Genomic DNA, 19798 nt, shown 5'->3' on the forward strand with positions numbered 1-19798 from the left:
CGCTGTCTGCTATGCTGGGGTGGATGGTCGCTGCTGCGGCCCCCCAGTCTAACCAGGGGAGCCGTTCTCTTACCTCCCAGCTCCGGACTGCGGCAGCTGTGTATGCCTCCTGGTGACGGAAGTCACCAGTACACTCACCGGTGCTGCCGCCGCGTGATGGAGCACGGTCCAGGCTTCCAGTGGACGCCCGTACCGCTGCCCTTAAATAACCCTGGATCTGCTTAGCTCCTCTTCATGGTGCTCCTGCCAGCACTAATTAAAAAAGCTGGCGGGCCCTGGCAGGGCATAGGGGAACGGGAGGCCCGAGGGTTGCTGGGTAATAAAATGTAACCCATGGGTGCCCGGACGCCTCCGTATCCAACCTACACCCAGTGTAATGAATCCTGTGCCCCCTAGTGGATGAAAAAGAAAAAAAGGTTTCATGAATAGTATAGGTTTGAATAAATATCTATTGCGACAACCAGAGTGATAAAACAGCACAAAACCCAACATCTCAGAAATATACGCTTGTCCCAGTGCGAGTGTGTGCGCACACGAGTCCATTCTTCTATATTATTGGTGGCGTATTGCTGATTGCGGGTTTAATAACAGTGAACATTTGAATACCTATTTCTATTTGTTGTGAAAAAACAAACAAGTGTATTAACTGAAATTCATTGGTTACTCACATCCTGGCCTTGGTGCTGTCTGCGAGCTCCAGACACATACGCAGATTCTTCCTCTTGGGCAGCCCCCAACCGATATCCCCCACCTGCAAAAGGCTGCAGAAGACATAAGTTAAAATACAGATGTAGCCACGTACATTGTGGCTACATCCACGCCCCGGTGTTCACAGGATGCGCATTCGCATGAACGGAAGCATCTATGTGCGTTGCCTCGGCGCGGCCAGGCGCTGGATTGCCTAGCTGTGCCATCAGTGCCCGTTTGCAATGTAGACACGCTAGGTGAGCGTGGCTACATCTGTAGTCTGTCCCCTACACGAAGTGGAGCGGTGGCCTTGTACAGCACACAACGTATCAATTTGCAATGAAGAAGTTAGCGATGTACTGCCCGACAAAGCCAGGAGACCTGACTTGTCTTCAGCAATCACACAAAGTTAATAACTATGGATTCCAGGGGATCCATCATAACAAAAAAGTGGGTCCTACAGATCTATCCTTATACTGTGCTGCTCACATAGATTGTAGCATAGCAGAAGCACATATATGCACACATCTGCTATCCATAGACAGTGAACGGGGAGCCAGTGGCTGCAGCTGCTACAGTATATGCTGCAAAGATGTAAAGGGACACATCTGTACCTCACTTTTCTTGTGTCCTATCACACCTCTCCATGTGCCCCTTTTGTGCCATTAGTCCCCACTCTGTGCCCCGTTTGTGCCTTACATCTACTGTTTATAAATAACGAAAGCCAATGAGAACCCAAACCCTTAGCTGTAGTACACTGATCTAAACATTTAGTGCGTCGTTGGCAGCATAATAAGAAAAACTGCAAGAGAATATGGGTAGATATCCGAGTCAGATTTGGTAGGAAGCCCACAATAAATGATCTGCTGCAAGATGGAAAAAGGAGTCACACTCCAGAGACATGTTCAGGTATGTGGTCTGAGCTTACAAACAGGCAGTCACATAACTTCTTCCTCAGACTTCCCCCATCATACATGTTCATCACACACACCCATCATTCAGCCTCAAAGATATAATTTTGCAGCCCAGATACAATCTGCCTTCACCCCTCCTCACTGTTGTGTGCAGAAGAAGTGGTCATATGAAGCACCGGCAGGTCCTTACCCTCAGCCACTGGCTGAATGCACAACCCAACCTACACTGGGACCACTATCCGATTGGCCAAAGCATGTCCTGCAGGACCCAGTATTTATTCTAGGACTCTTGCTGCCATATTGTAGAAGATGAACTACAGCACAAACATTTATACTGCTGAGGTACTAGATTGTAGTGACTAGATAGGCCTCTTGTGTGCGATGACACTGTAAAAACAATATTCAGTGCATAGTAACATTCATACATTTAAAATCAATATTCAGTGAATAGCAACCTTCATGCATCCTCTGCCACACAAATCTAATGTGCTGGATAATATGAACTGAATGTAGCAGATATCACAGTATTTATGGAAAGTTACTGTTTAAGGTTTAGTACAGGTGCATAAGATCAATGTTGATCTATACTTAGAAGGAGTTTAACAAAAAAAAAAAAGAAAAAAAGTTATTTGGTTGATGAACAGTCTGGCGACAGACATAAAACAAAGGTCATGAAGGGGTTAACTGGGGCACAATATGCTATTAACTTTGCATCATTTCTATTCATATAACCACTCCCACCCAAAAAAAATGTTTCCTTTCATAACGCCCTGTCCTCAGTTTTCTCTTCCACTTCTGAACGTTCCTCCTCTCACCGATGCTTTGCTGCTTTCTCCTGGGCTCTTGGCAGCTTTTTCCACGGCAACAGCTCCATGTTCCTTGGCTCCTTTGAAGAGCTCTTCCACCAGCTCATTAGGGCTCCTTTTTCTCGGAGGGCCAACAATCTGCTGCCCGCTCCTCTCCGACCCCCCAGCATAAAACCTGATGGAACCAAAATCACGGAAATGATTGTTGTAAATCCACAACACACACTTCCTGATTAATGACAGGACCAATCAGAAACAGATGAAAAAATAAGAATTTACTCACCGGTAATTCTATTTCTCGTAGTCCATAGTGGATGCTGGGGACTCCGTAAGGACCATGGGGAATAGACGGGCTCCGCAGGAGACTGGGCACTCTAAAAGAAAGATTAGGTACTATCTGGTGTGCACTGGCTCCTCCCTCTCTGCCCCTCCTCCAGATCTCAGTTAGGGAAACTGTGCCCGGAAGAGCTGACACTACAAGGAAAGGATTTGGAATCCAGGGTAAGACTCATACCAGCCACACCAATCACACCGTATAACTTGTGATAACCATACCCAGTTAACAGTATGAACAACAACTGAGCCTCAATCAACGAATGGCTCATAATAACCCTTTAGTAAGCAATAACTATATACACGTATTGCAGAAGAAGTCCGCACTTGGGACGGGCACCCAGCATCCACTACAGACTACGAGAAATAGAATTACCGGTGAGTAAATTCTTATTTTCTCTGACGTCCTAGTGGATGCTGGGGACTCCGTAAGGACCATGGGGATTTTACCAAAGCTCCCAAACGAGCGGGAGAGTGCGGACGACTCTGCAGCACCGAATGAGCAAACTCAAGGTCCTCCTCAGCCAGGGTATCAAACTTGTAGAACTTAGCAAATGTGTTTGAACCCGACCAAGTAGCAGCTCGGCAAAGCTGTAAAGCCGAGACCCCTCGGGCAGCCGCCCAAGAAGAGCCCACCTTCCTTGTGGAATGGGCTTTTACTGATTTTGGATGCGGCAATCCAGCCTCAGAGTGAGCCAGCTGAATCGTGCTACAGATCCAGCGAGCAATAGTCTGCTTCGAAGCAGGAGCGCCAACCTTGTTGGCTGCATACAGAATAAACAGCGAGTCAGACTTTGACTCCCGCCGTTCTGGAAACAAACATTTTCAAAGCCCGGACTACGTCCAGCAACTTGGAATCCTCCAAGTCCCTAGTAGCCGCAGGCACCACAATAGGTTGGTTCAAATGAAACGATGATACCACCTTAGGGAGAAATTGGGGACGAGTCCTCAATTCTGCCCTGTCCATATGGGAGGATCAGATAGGGGCTTTTACATGACAAAGCCGGCAATCCTGACACACGCCTAGCCGAAGCTAAGGCCAATAGCATGACCACTTTCCACGTGAGATATTTTAGCTCCACGGTCTTAAGTGGCTCAAACCAGTGGGATTTCAGGAAATCCAACACAACGTTAAGATCCCAAGGTGCCACTGGTGGCACAAAAGGCGGCTGAATATGCAGCACTCCCTTTACAAACGTCTGAACCTCAGGCAGTGAAGCCAGTTCTTTTTGAAAGAAAATGGATAGGGCCGAGATCTGAACCTTTATGGACCCTAATTTGAGGCCCATAGTCACACCTGACTGTAGGAAATGCAGAAAACGACCCAACTGGAAGTCCTCTGTAGGGGCCTTCCAGGCCTCACACCAAGCAACATATTTCCGCCATATGCGGTAATAATGCTTTGCCGTCACATCCTTCCTAGCTCTTATCAGCGTAGGAATTACTTCATCCGGTATACCCTTTTCCGCTAGGATCCGGCGTTCAACCGCCATGCCGTCAAACGCAGCAGCGGTAAGTCTTGGAACAGACAGGGCCCCTGCTGCAACAGGTCCTGTCTGAGAGGCAGAGGCCATGGGTCCTCGGTACCCAGAACTTCAAGAGATGGTCACAAAGTCCTTCTTGGCCAATCCGGAACAATGAGTAACGCTCTCACTCCTCTTTTTCTTACTATTCTCAGTACTTTGTGTATGAGAGGAAGAGGAGGAAACACATATACCGACTGGAACACCCACGGAGTTACCAGTGCGTCCACAGCTATCGCCTGAGGGTCCCTTGACCTGGCGCAATATTTTTTTAGCTTTTTGTTTAGGCGGGACGCCATCATGTCCACCTGTGGCCGTTCCTACCGATTTGCAATCTGCTCGAAGTCTTCTTGATGAAGTCCCCACTCTCCCGGGTGAAGGTCGTGCCTGCTGAGGAAGTCTGCTTCCCAGTTGTCCACTCCCGGAATGAACACTGCTGACAGTGCTTGTACGTGATTCTCCGCCCAACGAAGAATCCTTGTGGCTTCCGCCATCGCCACCCTGCTTCTTGTGCCGCCCTGTCGGTTTACATGGGCGACTGCCGTGATGTTGTCTGACTGAATCAGCACTGGTTGGTCTCGAAGCAGGGGCTCCGCTTGACTCAGGGCGTTGTATATGGCCCTTAATTCCAGTATGTTTATGTGCAGACGAGTCTTCTGACTTGACCACAGCCCCTGGAAGTTTCTTCCCTGAGTGACTGCCCCCCATCCGCGGAGGCTTGCATCCGTGGTCACCAGGACCCAGTCCTGTATGCCGAACCTGCGGCCCTCGAGAAGATGAGCACTCTGCAGCCACCACAGAAGAGACACCCTGGCTCTCGGGGACAGGGCGATCAGCCGATGCATCTGAAGATGCGATCCGGACCACTTGTCCAACAGATCCCACTGAAAGATCCTGGCATGGAACCTGCCGAAAGGAATGGCTTCGTATGACGCTACCATCTTTCCCAGGACTCGCGTGCAGTGATGCACCGACACCTGCTTTGGTTTCAGGAGATCCCTGACCATGGTCACTAACTCCTGAGCCTTCTCCTCCGGGAGAAATACCTTCTTCTGTTCTGTGTCCAGAATCATGCTCAGGAAGGGCAGACGCGTCGTAGGAATCAGCTGCGACTTTGGAATATTCAGAATCCAGCCGTGCCGTAGCAACACTTCCTGAGAGTGCGCTACGCTGACCAACAACTGCTCTCTGGACCTCGCCTTTATGAGGAGATCGTCCAAGTACGGGATAACTAACTCCTTGCTTCCGGAGAAGTACCATCATCTCCGCCATTACCTTGGTAAAGACTCTCGGTGCCGTGGATAGACCAAACGGCAACGTCTGGAATTGGTAATGACAGTCCTGTACCACAAACCTGAGGTACTCCTGGTGAGGCGGATAAATGGGGACATGCAAGTACGCATCCTTGATGTCCAGAGATACCATAAAATCCCCCTCTTCCAGGCTGGCAATGACCGCTCTGAGCGATTCCATTTTGAACTTGAACTTTTTCATGTAAATGTTCAAGGATTTTAAATTTAGAATGGGTCTTACCGAACCGTCCGGTTTCGGTACCACAAACAGTGTGGAATAGTAACCCCTTCCCTGCTGAAGGGGGGGTACCATTATTATCACTTGCTGGAGGTACAGCTTGTGAATAGCCGTCAGGACTATCTCCCTCCCCGTGGGAGAAGCTGGCAAGGCGGATTTTAGGTAACGGTGAGGGGGCGTCACTTCGAATTCCAGCTTGTATCCCTGAGATACAATTTGTATAGCCCAAGGATCCACTTGTGAGCGAACCCACTGGTTGCAGAAATTTCGGAGACGCGCCCCCACCGCTCCTGGCTCCGCCTGTGGAGCCCCAGCGTCATGCGGTGGACTTAGTGGAAGCAGGGGAGGACTTTTGTTCCTGAGAACTGGCTGCATGGTGCAGCTTCTTTCCTCTACCCCTGCCTCTGGCAAGAAAGGATGCACCTCTGACTCGCTTGCTTTTTTGAGAACGAAAGGACTGCATTTGGTAATACGGTGCTTTCTTAGGCTCTGAGGAAACCTGTGGCAAGAAAGTCGACTTTCCAGCTGTCGCTGTGGATACGAGGTCCGAGAGACCGTCCCCAAACAATTCCTCACCCTTATAAGGCAAAACCTCCATTTGTTTTTTAGAGTCGGCATCCCCTGTCCATTGCCGAGTCCATAAGACCCTCCTGGCAGAAATGGACATTGCATTTATTCGAGAGCCCAGCAGGCAAATGTCCCCCTGGGCATCCCGCATATATAAGACGACGTCTTTAATATGGCTAAGTGTTAGCAATACGGTATCCCTGTCCAGGGTATCCAACCCCTCTGACAGAGTATCTGTCCATGCTGCAACAGCACTGCACATCCAAGCTGAAGCAATAGGCGGTCTCAGTAGAGTACCAGAGTGTGTATACACAGACTTCAAGATACCTTCCTGCTTCCTATCCGCAGGTTCCTTTAGGGCGGCCGTATCCTGAGACGGCAGGGCCACTCTTTTAGATAAGCGCGTCAGGGCCTTGTCAACCCTAGGGGAGGATTCCCAGCGTAACCTATCCGTTGGCGGGAAAGTTTACGCCATTAGTATTCTCTTGGGAATCACCACTTTCTTATCAGGGGAAGACCACGCTTCTTCACATAACTCATTTAATTCATGTGACGGGGGAAAAGTCACTGGCTGCTTTTTCTCCCCAAACATATTTACCCTCTTGTCAGGGACAGGGTCAGCCTCTGAAATGTGTAATACATTTTTCATTGCAATAATCATGTATCAGATGGCCTTAGTCATTTTGGGCTGTAATAGTGCCTCATCCTCGTCGACGCTGGAGTCGGACTCCGTGTCGATATCTGTGTCAACCAACTGAGATAGTGGGCGTTTTTCAAAACGCTGACGGCCTCTGAGGCGCCTGGGCAGGCCCGGGTTGAGAGCCCGGCTGTCCCCCGGCAGCAACATAATCAAATCTCTTATGTAATGAGTTTACATTGTCATTTAAGACCTTCCACATATCCATCCAATCAGGTGTCGGCACCGACGGGGGCGACACCACCTTTATCTGCACTTGCTCCGCCTCCACGTAACCCTCATCAAACATGTCGACACAGCCGTACCGACACACAGCACACACACAGGGAATGCTCTGACTGAGGACAGGACCCCACAAGGTCTATGGGGAGACAGAGAAAGAGTATGCCAGCACACACCACAGCGCTATATACACAGGGATACACACTACCAGAAGTGAATTTTTCCCAATAGCTGTATCAATACACCTTTTGCCTAAATTTATGTGCCCCCCCTCTCTTTTTACCCTCTTAGTGCCAGGAGACTGCAGGGGAGAGCCTGGGGAGCGTCCTTCCAGCGGAGCTGTGAAGAGAAATGGCGCTGGTGTGATGAGGAAGAAGGCCCCGCCCTCTCAGCGGCGGGCTTCTGTCCCGCTGTTTCCGACTAAAAAATGGCGGGGGTTTTACACATATACAGTCACAGACTGTATTATGTGTGTTTTTTATGCCAAAGGTATTCTTATTGCTGCCCAGGGCGCCCCCCCCCCCCCCCCCCAGCGCCCTGCACCCTACAGTGACCGGAGTGTGTGGTGTGCAGTGGGAGCAATGGCGCACAGCTGCGGTGCTGTGCGCTACCTTAATGAAGACAGGAGTCTTCAGCCGCCGATTTCATCACCAACTTCTGATCTTCTGGCTCTGCGAGGGGGACGGCGGCGCGGCTCCGGGAACGGACGACCGAGGACCTTTGCCTGTGTTCGAACCCTCTGGAGCTAATGGTGTCCAGTAGCCTAAGAAGCGCAACCTAGCTGTGAACAGGTACGTTTGCTTCTCTCCCCTCGGTCCCACGTAGCAGTGAGTCTGTTGCCAGCAGATCTCACTGAAAATAAAAAAACCTAACATTACTTTCTTTACTAGCAGGCTCAGGAGAGCCCACTAGGTGCATCCAGCTCTGGCCGGGCACAGATTCTAACGGAGGTCTGGAGGAGGGGCATAGAGGGAGGAGCCAGTACACACCAGATAGTACCTAATCTTTCTTTTAGAGTGCCCAGTCTCCTGCGGAGCCCGTCTATTCCCCATGGTCATTACGGAGTCCCCAGCATCCACTAGGACGTCAGAGAAATATATAGATTTTAGGTAACATGTAAAGGGATCCACTATCTAGAATGCTTGGGACTTGCCTTTAGCTCAATTTTGAAAATCTACTGAAAATAAGAATTTACTTACCGATAATTCTATTTCTCGGAGTCCGTAGTGGATGCTGGGGTTCCTGAAAGGACCATGGGGAATAGCGGCTCCGCAGGAGACAGGGCACAAAAAGTAAAGCTTTTCCAGATCAGGTGGTGTGCACTGGCTCCTCCCCCTATGACCCTCCTCCAGACTCCAGTTAGGTACTGTGCCCGGACGAGCGTACACAATAAGGGAGGATTTTGAATCCCGGGTAAGACTCATACCAGCCACACCAATCACACCGTACAACTTGTGATCTAAACCCAGTTAACAGTATGATAACAGAAGAGCCTCTGAAAGATGGCTCCCTAAACAATAACCCGAATTAGTTAACAATAACTATGTACAAGTATTGCAGATAATCCGCACTTGGGATGGGCGCCCAGCATCCACTACGGACTCCGAGAAATAGAATTATCGGTAAGTAAATTCTTATTTTCTCTATCGTCCTAGTGGATGCTGGGGTTCCTGAAAGGACCATGGGGATTATACCAAAGCTCCCAAACGGGCGGGAGAGTGCGGATGACTCTGCAGCACCGAATGAGAGAACTCCAGGTCCTCCTTTGCCAGGGTATCAAATTTGTAGAATTTTACAAACGTGTTCTCCCCTGACCACGTAGCTGCTCGGCAGAGTTGTAATGCCGAGACCCCTCGGGCAGCCGCCCAAGATGAGCCCACCTTCCTTGTGGAATGGGCCTTAACAGATTTAGGCTGTGGCAGGCCTGCCACAGAATGTGCAAGTTGAATTGTGTTACAAATCCAACGAGCAATCGACTGCTTAGAAGCAGGCGCACCCAACTTGTTGGGTGCATACAGTATAAACAGCGAGTCAGATTTTCTGACTCCAGCCGTCCTTGAAATGTATATATTTAAAGCTCTGACAACGTCCAACAACTTGGAGTCCTCCAAGTCGCTTGTAGCCGCAGGCACTACAATAGGCTGGTTCAGGTGAAACGCTGATACCACCTTAGGGAGAAAATGCGGACGCGTCCGCAGCTCTGCCCTATCCGAATGGAAAATTAAATAAGGGCTTTTATAAGATAAAGCCGCCAGTTCAGATACTCTCCTGGCGGACGCCAGGGCCAGTAACAGTCACTTTCCATGTGAGATATTTCAAATCCACATTTTTTAGTGGTTCAAACCAATGGGATTTGAGGAAATCTAAAACTACATTTAGATCCCACGGTGCCACCGGAGGCACCACAGGAGGCTGTATATGCAGTACTCCTTTGACAAAAGTCTGGACCTCAGGAACTGAGGCCAATTCTTTTTGGAAGAATATTGACAGGGCCGAAATTTGAACCTTAATAGATCCCAATTTGAGACCCATAGACAATCCTGATTGCAGGAAATGTAGGAAACGACCCAGTTGAAATTCCTCCGTCGGAGCACTCCGATCCTCGCACCACGCAACATATTTTCGCCAAATGCGGTGATAATGCTTCGCGGTGACTTCCTTTCTTGCCTTAATCAAGGTAGGAATGACTTCTTCTGGAATGCCTTTTCCTTTTAGGATCTGGCGTTCAACCGCCATGCCGTCAAACGCAGCCGCGGTAAGTCTTGGAATAGACACGGTCCCTGCTGAAGCAGGTCCTGTCTTAGAGGTAGAGGCCACGGATCGTCCGTGACCATCTCTTGAAGTTCCGGGTACCAAGACCTTCTTGGCCAATCCGGAGCCACTAGTATCGTTCTTACTCCGCTTTGCCGTATGATTCTCAATACCTTTGGTATGAGAGGCAGAGGAGGAAACACATACACCGACTGGTACACCCAAGGTGTTACCAGCGCGTCCACAGCTATTGCCTGCGGATCTCTTGACCTGGTGCAATACCTGTCCAGTTTTTTGTTGAGGCGAGACGCCATCATGTCCACCATTGGTCTTTCCCAACGGTTTATTAGCATGTGGAAAACTTCTGGATGAAGTCCCCACTCTCCCGGGTGAAGATCGTGTCTGCTGAGGAAGTCTGCTTCCCAGTTGTCCACTCCCGGGATGAACACTGCTGACAGTGCTATCACGTGATTCTCCGCCCAGCGAAGGATCCTGGCAGCTTCTGCCATTGCACTCCTGCTTCTTGTGCCGCCCTGTCTGTTTACATGGGCGACTGCCGTGATGTTGTCCGACTGGATCAACACCGGTCTTCCTTGAAGCAGAGGTTCCGCCTGGCTTAGAGCATTTTAGATTGCTCTTAGTTCCAGAATGTTTATGTGAAGAGACTTTTCCAGGCTCGACCACACTCCCTGGAAGTTTCTTCCTTGTGTGACTGCTCCCCAGCCTCTCAGGCTGGCGTCCGTGGTCACCAGGATCCAATCCTGTATGCCGAATCTGCGGCCCTCCAATAGATGAGCCCTCTGCAACCACCACAGAAGAGATACCCTTGTCCTTGGAGACAGGGTTATCCGCAGGTGCATCTGAAGATGCGTGCATTGATGTACAGACACCTTTCCTGGTTTTAGGAGATTCCTGACCAGGTCGGATAACTCTTTGGCTTTTTCCTCGGGAAGAAAAACCTTTTTCTGAACCGTGTCCAGAATCATCCCTAGGAACAGCAGACGAGTTGTCGGCATTAATTTGGATTTTGGAATATTCAGAATCCATCCGTGCTGCTTTAGCACCTCTTGAGATATTGCTAATCCCATCTCTAGCTGTTCTCTGGACCTTGCCCTTATTAGGAGATCGTCCAAGTATGGGATAATTAATACGCCTTTTCTTCGAAGAAGAATCATCATCTCGGCCATTACCTTTGTAAAGACCCGAGGTGCCGTGGACAAACCAAAGGGCAGCGTCTGAAACTGATAGTGACAGTTTTGTACAACGAACCTGAGGTACCCCTGGTGTGAGGGGTAAATTGGAACGTGGAGATACGCATCCTTGATGTCCAAGGATACCATAAAGTCCCCTTCTTCCAGGTTCGCTATCACTGCTCTGAGTGACTCCATCTTGAACTTGAACTTCTTTATGTACAGGTTCAAGGACTTCAGATTTAGAATAGGCCTTACCGAGCCATCCGGCTTCGGTACCACAAATAGAGTGGAATAATACCCCTTCCCTTGTTGTAGAAGAGGTACCTTGACTATCACCTGCTGAGAGTACAGCTTGTGAATGGCTTCCAAAACCGTCTCCCTTTCGGAAGGGGACGTTGGTAAAGCAGACTTCAGGAAACGGCGAGGTGGATCTGTCTCTAATTCCAACCTGTACCCCTGAGATATTATCTGCAGGATCCAGGGATCTACCTGCGAGTGAGCCCACTGCGCGCTGTAATTTTTGAGACGACCTCCCACCGTCCCCGAGTCCGCTTGAGAAGCCCCAGCGTCATGCTGAGGCTTTTGTAGAAGCCGGGGAGGGCTTCTGTTCCTGGGAAGGAGCTGCCTGTTGCTGTTTCTTCCCTCGACCTCTGCCTCGTGGCAGATATGAATAGCCCTTTGCTCTCTTATTTTTAAAGGAACGAAAGGGCTGCGGTTGAAAAGTCGGTGCCTTTTTCTGTTGGGGAGTGACTTGAGGTAGAAAGGTGGATTTCCCGGCTGTAGCCGTGGCCACCAAATCTGATAGACCGACTCCAAATAACTCCTCCCCTTTATACGGCAAAACTTCCATATGCCGTTTTGAATCCGCATCGCCTGTCCACTGTCGCGTCCATAAAGCTCTTCTGGCCGAAATGGACATAGCACTTACCCGTGATGCCAGTGTGCAGATATCCCTCTGTGCATCACGCATATAAAGAAATGCATCCTTTATTTGTTCTAACGACAGTAAAATATTGTCCCTGTCCAGGGTATCAATATTTTCAATCAGGGACTCTGACCAAACTACCCCAGCACTGCACATCCAGGCAGTCGCTATAGCTGGTCGTAGTATAACACCTGCATGTGTGTATATACTTTTTTGGATATTTTCCATCCTCCTATCTGATGGATCTTTAAGTGCGGCCGTCTCAGGAGAAGGTAACGCCACTTGTTTTGATAAGCGTGTTAGCGCCTTGTCCACCCTAGGAGGTGTTTCCCAGCGCTCCCTAACCTCTGGCGGGAAAGGGTATAATGCCAATAATTTCTTTGAAATTATCAGCTTTTTATCAGGGGCAACCCACGCTTCATCACACACGTCATTTAATTCTTCTGATTCAGGAAAAACTATAGGTAGTTTTTTCACACCCCACATAATACCCTGTTTAGTGGTACCTGTAGTATCAGCTAAATGTAACGCCTCCTTCATTGCCAAAATCATATAACGTGTGGCCCTACTGGAAAATACGGTTGATTAGTCACCACTGGAATCAGTGCCTGTGTCTGGGTCTGTGTCGACCGACTGAGGCAAAGGGCGTTTTACAGCCCCTGACGGTGTTTGAGGCGCCTGGACAGGCACTAATTGATTGTCCGGCCGCCTCATGTCGTCAAACGACTGCTTTAGCGTGTTGACACTATCCCGTAATTCCATAAATAAAGGCATCCATTCTGGTGTCGACCCCCTAGGAGGTGACATCCCCATATTTGGCAATTGCTCCGCCTCCACACCAATATCGTCCTCATACATGTCGACACACACGTACCGACACACAGCAGACACACAGGGAATGCTCTAAACGAAGACAGGACCCACTAGCCCTTTGGGGAGACAGAGGGAGAGTCTGCCAGCACACACCAAAAAGCGCTATATATGACAGGGATAGCCTTATAATAAGTGCTCCCTTATAGCTGCTTTATATATATCAAGATATTGCCATTAAATTTGCCCCCCCTCTCTGTTTTACCCTGTTTCTGTAGTGCAGTGCAGGGGAGAGACCTGGGAGCCGTCCTGACCAGCGGAGCTGTGAGAGGAAATGGCGCCGTGTGCTGAGGAGATAGGCCCCGCCCCTTTTTCGGCGGGCTCGTCTCCCGCTATTTTGTGAATACAGGCAGGGGTTAAATATCTCCATATAGCCTCTGGGGGCTATATGTGAGGTATTTTTAGCCTTTATATAGGTTTACATTTGCCTCCCAGGGCGCCCCCCCCCAGCGCCCTGCACCCTCAGTGACTGCGTGTGAAGTGTGCTGAGAGGAAAATGGCGCACAGCTGCAGTGCTGTGCGCTACCTTTAGAAGACTGCAGGAGTCTTCAGCCGCCGATTCTGGACCTCTTCTTACTTCAGCATCTGCAAGGGGGCCGGCGGCGCGGCTCCGGTGACCATCCAGGCTGTACCTGTGATCGTCCCTCTGGAGCTGATGTCCAGTAGCCAAGAAGCCAATCCATCCTGCACGCAGGTGAGTTCACTTCTTCTCCCCTCTGTCCCTCGTTGCAGTGATCCTGTTGCCAGCAGGAATCACTGTAAAATAAAAAACCTAAGCTAAACTTTCTCTAAGCAGCTCTTTATGAGAGCCACCTAGAATTGCACCCTTCTCGGCCGGGCACAAAAATCTAACTGGAGTCTGGAGGAGGGTCATAGGGGGAGGAGCCAGTGCACACCACCTGATCTGGAAAAGCTTTACTTTTTGTGCCCTGTCTCCTGCGGAGCCGCTATTCCCCATGGTCCTTTCAGGAACCCCAGCATCCACTAGGACGATAGAGAAATACATTTTAAAATCACCCCAGTATGTCCCCACAATGCCCTAACTTATGTATGGATTCAAATCTTAACAGAGCTCCTCACAGTGACTACACTTGCTGAGAAGATCTGTGTGGATGGGAAATAACCAAACAGCAGAGGCTCAGCCACCTGTTATGCTGTAAGGAAGTGCTACAGTATTCACCAATCACACAAGTATTTAAGCCATACAAATATGACAGCTAGGAGGAAGAATGCAGTAGCAAATGGGGGTGCAATTCTTCAAGCCCCACACATGTCCCCAGAGGCTGAAAGATACTTTTTTTTTTTTTTTTTTACACATATCTGAATTAAAGTAATTTTAATATAAAATTAGTTTTTAATATTAGTCAACTTGTTTTATTAGATTTGAATATATCAGGGACGGAAAAACGTAAATTAAGAATCATTGGAAGTCCACAGATTCTAATGCATACTGTATATTAATAGAACAAAGCGAGCATCATTAGAACTGGTTGGAGGGAATCCCCCAGGTCGGTTTAAAAGGCTAAAAATAATTAGTTCTGATCCATCTATACTAGTAAACCAAGTAGACGAAAAAAATTATATAGAAAAGTTATGTTCTAAGGAAACAATAAGACTTTGGTTCAAATTAAAGATCTCAAAAGGGAAGAACTTCTAAAGGTTAAAGAGAAAGACAAATGCTGAAAAATCCGAGTGGAATTTTTTTTATTTATTTATCTTTACTCAAAACTGGTTCCATCATCGAGAGATAGAAAAGATCATAAAGGATTGGAGAATTTTTTTTTATAAGAAACAGTCTTAGAGAACATCTGACATTTATTAATACAGAAAAGCATATATATTAGGTAATTTCAGGAAGAGATAAGTGGAACCTCTTAATCTTTATATCGGGCGGGATGTTATGAAGCCTTAGTTCTGCAGCCGTGCGGGATGCCAGCAAAACTTTGAGGTTTTTTTTTTTTTTAAAGGGGATGGCCATGTACATGATTGTCCCTTTAAAAAAAGGTCCAAGTTCGGCCGGCATCTTGCATGGCCGCCAAACTTGGACTTCATTACATCCAAGCCATAGTCTTTTTTGTGGGATATTTCTAATGTGCAAGACAGAAAGGGTTTTTAAAGAATGGATTCTACAAATCTTTTGGAATTTTCTTTATATTTTGATTATATAATCACGCTGTATTAAACACAATGGACTAGCTTATAAAATCTGGTAGGATGCAAACAATACACACTACCAGGATTGTGAAACAAATTGTTTTTCCATTGTGGACTTAAGTAAAAGGACCCATGCAATTGGTGGGATGGACCGATAAAAGGTAGTTTGTGTAGACTACATCACATGTACTTCTGAGGAACATTTTGAAACGCATCAAGCGGTAGGTTTCCTGACTATATAACACTGCCATGCCTGTGACTAGAACACCACCTGCGAGGAAAGGTGTCTAGTGTTGCAGCAATGAGTTTCTAGTACTCCACTTTCTTTACCTTACCTCCCCACACAAGGCACAGCTTTCTCAGAATTATCACCCTATATAAGTACTTTGTTTTTAAACATTTGGTTTACATCTCATCCTATATTTTGGAATATACACAGCTATTAAACAATACACTATGAATCCTCTAAAGCAGTCCCAACAAAGATGCATTTCACATTAAAAGTCCACTAGGAAAACAGAGGGCGCCAGGCAACCCACTTCACAATAGCAGGGGCAAACGCAGGATTTTTAGGGGGGGCTCCAGATATGAGAGAGAGAGAGAGAGAGAGAGAGAGAGAGAGAGAGAGAGAGAGAGAGAGAGAGAGAGAGAGAGAGAGAGAGAGAGAGAGAGAGAGAGAGGCATATATGGAAACCTCCAACCCAATTCAAGTGTTTGTAAGAGATATTCTGTACACACAAATTCAAAGGAGGAGACATGGGGAGGGAGGGACAGACATAGGGACAGAAATAGGGAGAGACAGACATGGGAAAGGATAGAGAGAGACAGAGGGAGCGGCAGACATGCAGAGAGGCTGAGACACAGACATGCGCAGAGAGACAGGGACAGAGATTCAGACATGCAGAGGGACAGACAGATATGCGGAGACAGAGTGTTATGGAGAGAGAGTGTGACATAGCTAGGGAGAGAGATGTGGAGAGAGAGAGAGAGACGTGGAGAGAATGAAATGTGGAGAGAGAGAGAGAGAGAGACACACACAGACAGACACGGGGAGGGACAGATACAGGAAGAGAGAGCGAGATACACAGACATGAGACACAAAGACACGGGGAGGGAGGAGGAGACATGGTGAGAGACAGACACAGGGAGAGAAGACATATGGAAGGAGAGACAGTGAGACAGAGACATGCAAATAAAGAGTGACGTGGGGAGGGAGAGAGAGACATGAGAAGGGACTGAGAGAGAGAGAGAGAGAGAGAGAGAGAGAGAGAGAGAGAGAGAGAGAGAGAGAGACAGACAGACACAGGGAGAGAGAGACAGGGTGAGAAACACAGGGAGAAAAATGGAGACAGACAGACAGGGTGAGCGAGACACAGGGAGAGAGATGGAGAGAGACGGATAGACACGGTGAGAGACAAAGGGGGAGATGGAGAGAGAGACAAAGACAGGGTGAGAGATGGAGAGACAGGGAGAAAGACAGATGGACAGGGTGAGAGAGACACAGGGAGAGAAAGAGAGGGTAAGAGAAACACAGGGAGAGAGACAGACACACACACACACACACGGAGAGAGAGAGAGAGAGAGAGAGAGACAGAGACAGACAGGCAGAAACATGGAAAGACAGACATGCAGAGAGAGGGAGATGACATGGAGAGAGACTTATATTTGAAGTGACTCAGAGAAATGGACACATGGAGAGTCAGACACAGAGAGAGAGAGAAAGAGAGAGAGAGAAAGACACACAGACATGGGGTAGGAATACTGTCAGCACTCACCCGATCAGCCAGCTCCCCTCCAACATGCGAGCCATGAAGCTGCTGCAGAGTCACCTCCTACTTCCTCACCCAGCCAGCTGTCTAAAAGGCCCATAGGAACTGCCTGAGAGGAGCTGGCCGAGTGAGGAAGTGACTCTGCAGCTCCCCCTACGTTTAGTCAGCCCAGCCTCCACGTAAGTTAAAAGCGGCTGCGCTCTACACAAACACAGCCTGTCTTGCCGCCCGGACTGAAGCCTCTCCGTCTGTCATCTGCACTGATAGATCGGAGCGCAGGGGGGGTTTCCAGGTACTCGAAACCCCCCCAGCCTCCGTGCGCGTATGAATGGTGATGCTATTACTTGCAGACAAAAAACCTCCACCTTTCATAAAAAGGTTACCAATAATGAAGAAGTTTAAGTCTGTACACACCAACCTTTAACTCCCACCAGTTCGATTCAGAGAGCCTTGAAGATAATCGCCAAGATGTTATGGAGTCTGAGTTTATTGGGATATTTTGTTAAAGCGGCAATCATTTACAAGGCAAAACCATACCTTGTAAATGATTGCCGCTTTAAAAAAAATGTCCCAGTTCGCTCGGCATCGTGCACCTCCAGTAAACTCTGACGCCAGTACATCCTGCCGCATATTTGTTTACTAACTTAGATCCTGACCTTAGGAATAACAGGTCCTCATTCCCATCACAGTGCACTGGCCATGATCACTTGTGATTTTTTTTTTCCAGTGACCTCCCACTCCAATCTAAATGACTCCTGGAGTGCAAGAAACCCCATGGATTAAATATTTTGCCTCATGCCCACAATACATTTATTGACATTTTTTTCTTCTGGTAGTTAAAGGATTACTTCAAATTGTTACCAACCCCAATATATACCCCATTGCACGGTCAAGACCATGCCCCTGTCTCTTATGTGCAACATAACTCCACAAATCAATCTCACCAATGGAGATTTAATTACTTCTTGCTATCAGGGGATATTACCGGGATCCCGACAGCTAGTAGATGAGCATTTTTCGTAGCTTGCCTCTATTCCCTCCCCCCCATCCCCGGTGGTGCATAACCCTAACCACCTGTTCCGGCAGCCTGAACCTAACCCTCCCCAGGAATGGCTAACCCTAAGTTCCCAACCCCGCAGCCCAACCCTAACCCTTCCCACCCCCCTCCGGCGGCTTACATCTCCACGAGCCAGGCAAATCCTCATTCAGGATCCCGGTGGTCAGGATTCCGGTACCAGGATAGTGATCAATGTTATGTCCCAGCGTCAGCATTTTTGAGTAGTGTCAGGATTCCGGTGTCGGTATTTTGACTGCCGGGATCCTCACCGGATCCCGCTATCAAACTATGAGTGGCAATCACTTTTCTGCTCCACTATCATTTCTTTCTTTGGCAATAATGGCATAAATAAGATTTAAGATGGTTTAAGGGAAGTATAGCCAACCAAACCGCTAACTGGTTATTTAAAGAAAAGAAAAAAAGCATAGTCACGCTGTACTTCTTAAATTGCAAAGTCAAATAGCGCTGCTAGAAATTAACAAGATAAGATTAACAAGAATTACCCATCTAGAAAGAGATCCAAGTTATTGTGCAGATTAAGGAGGAATGGCAATTACTGACACTGGCCTAGATGTAAGGGTCTGTCAACAAACTTTTTGTCAAAGGTGTGACACCAAAGTGAACAAGGCAGGCAAAACAAACTATACAGCCTATCCATATCACTAAGGGAGTTGTGAGACTATTACAGGTATGATAGTCTGAGTTTACCAGCTGGTAGTCAAATAACCTCTTCCTCAGACTGCCTCTACATGACACTTTACCTAGTGCAGTTTATGGCTTAATATGAGGCATACCATTTTGTTTTCTTTCTTCCCAGAAAGCTTAGACAGGATCCCGGATTTGGTCCAGAAGGAGTAGGTGGAGACTGCCATTTGCACCATGAGTAATCTATACTGTTCCCATCTCAGACATTAGGCTGTGTGTTCAGCTCCCTAACAGAATTCTAGAAATTCTTCTGAATCAGACCTTACCTCCTCCACTTACGCATTATTTTCCACCCCTATTTGAAAAAGGTCAATGTCAAGCTGGTACAAGTCTCGCAACAGTCCCTCACACATTATAAAAGTTTCTAGTTTGAACCAATATGAAAAAGAGTAGGGCATCTCTGTATAAATACTCTGCCCACTTAGAGGTGCAAGAATTAAGCACTGAAACAACTTAGGCATTAATTGGAGGTAAGACCTCCAAAATAACCATCAACTGCTCCCCAGTAGATTGTAAGCTCTCACGAGCAGAACCCTCTATCCACCTGTACATTCTTGTATCCCATATAGTGCTCGTTTAGCACAACAGTTGTCTGTTAGATTCCTTACCTATTACGTCTTAGGTACAATATTCGTACTTGAATGTCCTATATGTGCCTTTGCTTGTGTAATAGTTTGCCTCTAGGTTCACCCCACTGCATGGTAATGCTACATTTTGTGGCGCAATATAAATGATATTAAAAATACGAATCTTAAGGATTCTGTCTTGGTGTTCTATTCGTAAAGAATGAGAAAGGAGAATTGCTACTTTTCAATATATATATCACATCAGTTTGGTGCAATATACAGCTTTGTTACATAGCAATTCATGTATACTAACCTTTCAGACTATGCGATCCAGTAATCAGTGCTACGGTGTTCCAGTCTTCAGCTGTGGTCTTCTGATTTCTGGGCCTTCAGAAAGAGGTTCTTTCTGTATCGGCTTTCTATGGTTATGTAAGGGTATTGCAGTGGCTTCTGGTCTAGGAAAGGGGGCAGAGCAAGCGCCGGATGCTGCGCTGACAGAAGGGAAGAATTCAACTTCCCTACTCTTTTC

At 47.7% G+C, this 19798-nt stretch overlaps 1 protein-coding gene across 1 annotated transcript in view; it reads right to left on the reverse strand.

Annotated features, from left to right (window-relative positions):
• The window catches only part of NSFL1C (NSFL1 cofactor), a 53899-nt gene that overhangs the window by 28366 nt on the left and 5735 nt on the right, over nt 1-19798 (reverse strand). The window contains exons 4-5 of the mRNA XM_063959137.1: nt 2417-2582; nt 669-761 (exon numbers count right to left, since the gene is read on the reverse strand). Coding sequence (XP_063815207.1) covers nt 669-761; nt 2417-2582 — 259 coding nt within the window. The remainder of the gene's footprint in view (nt 1-668; nt 762-2416; nt 2583-19798) is intronic.

The sequence above is a fragment of the Pseudophryne corroboree genome, chromosome 3 (genome assembly GCF_028390025.1).
Source record: "Pseudophryne corroboree isolate aPseCor3 chromosome 3, aPseCor3.hap2, whole genome shotgun sequence".
Lineage (NCBI taxonomy): Eukaryota > Metazoa > Chordata > Amphibia > Anura > Myobatrachidae > Pseudophryne > Pseudophryne corroboree.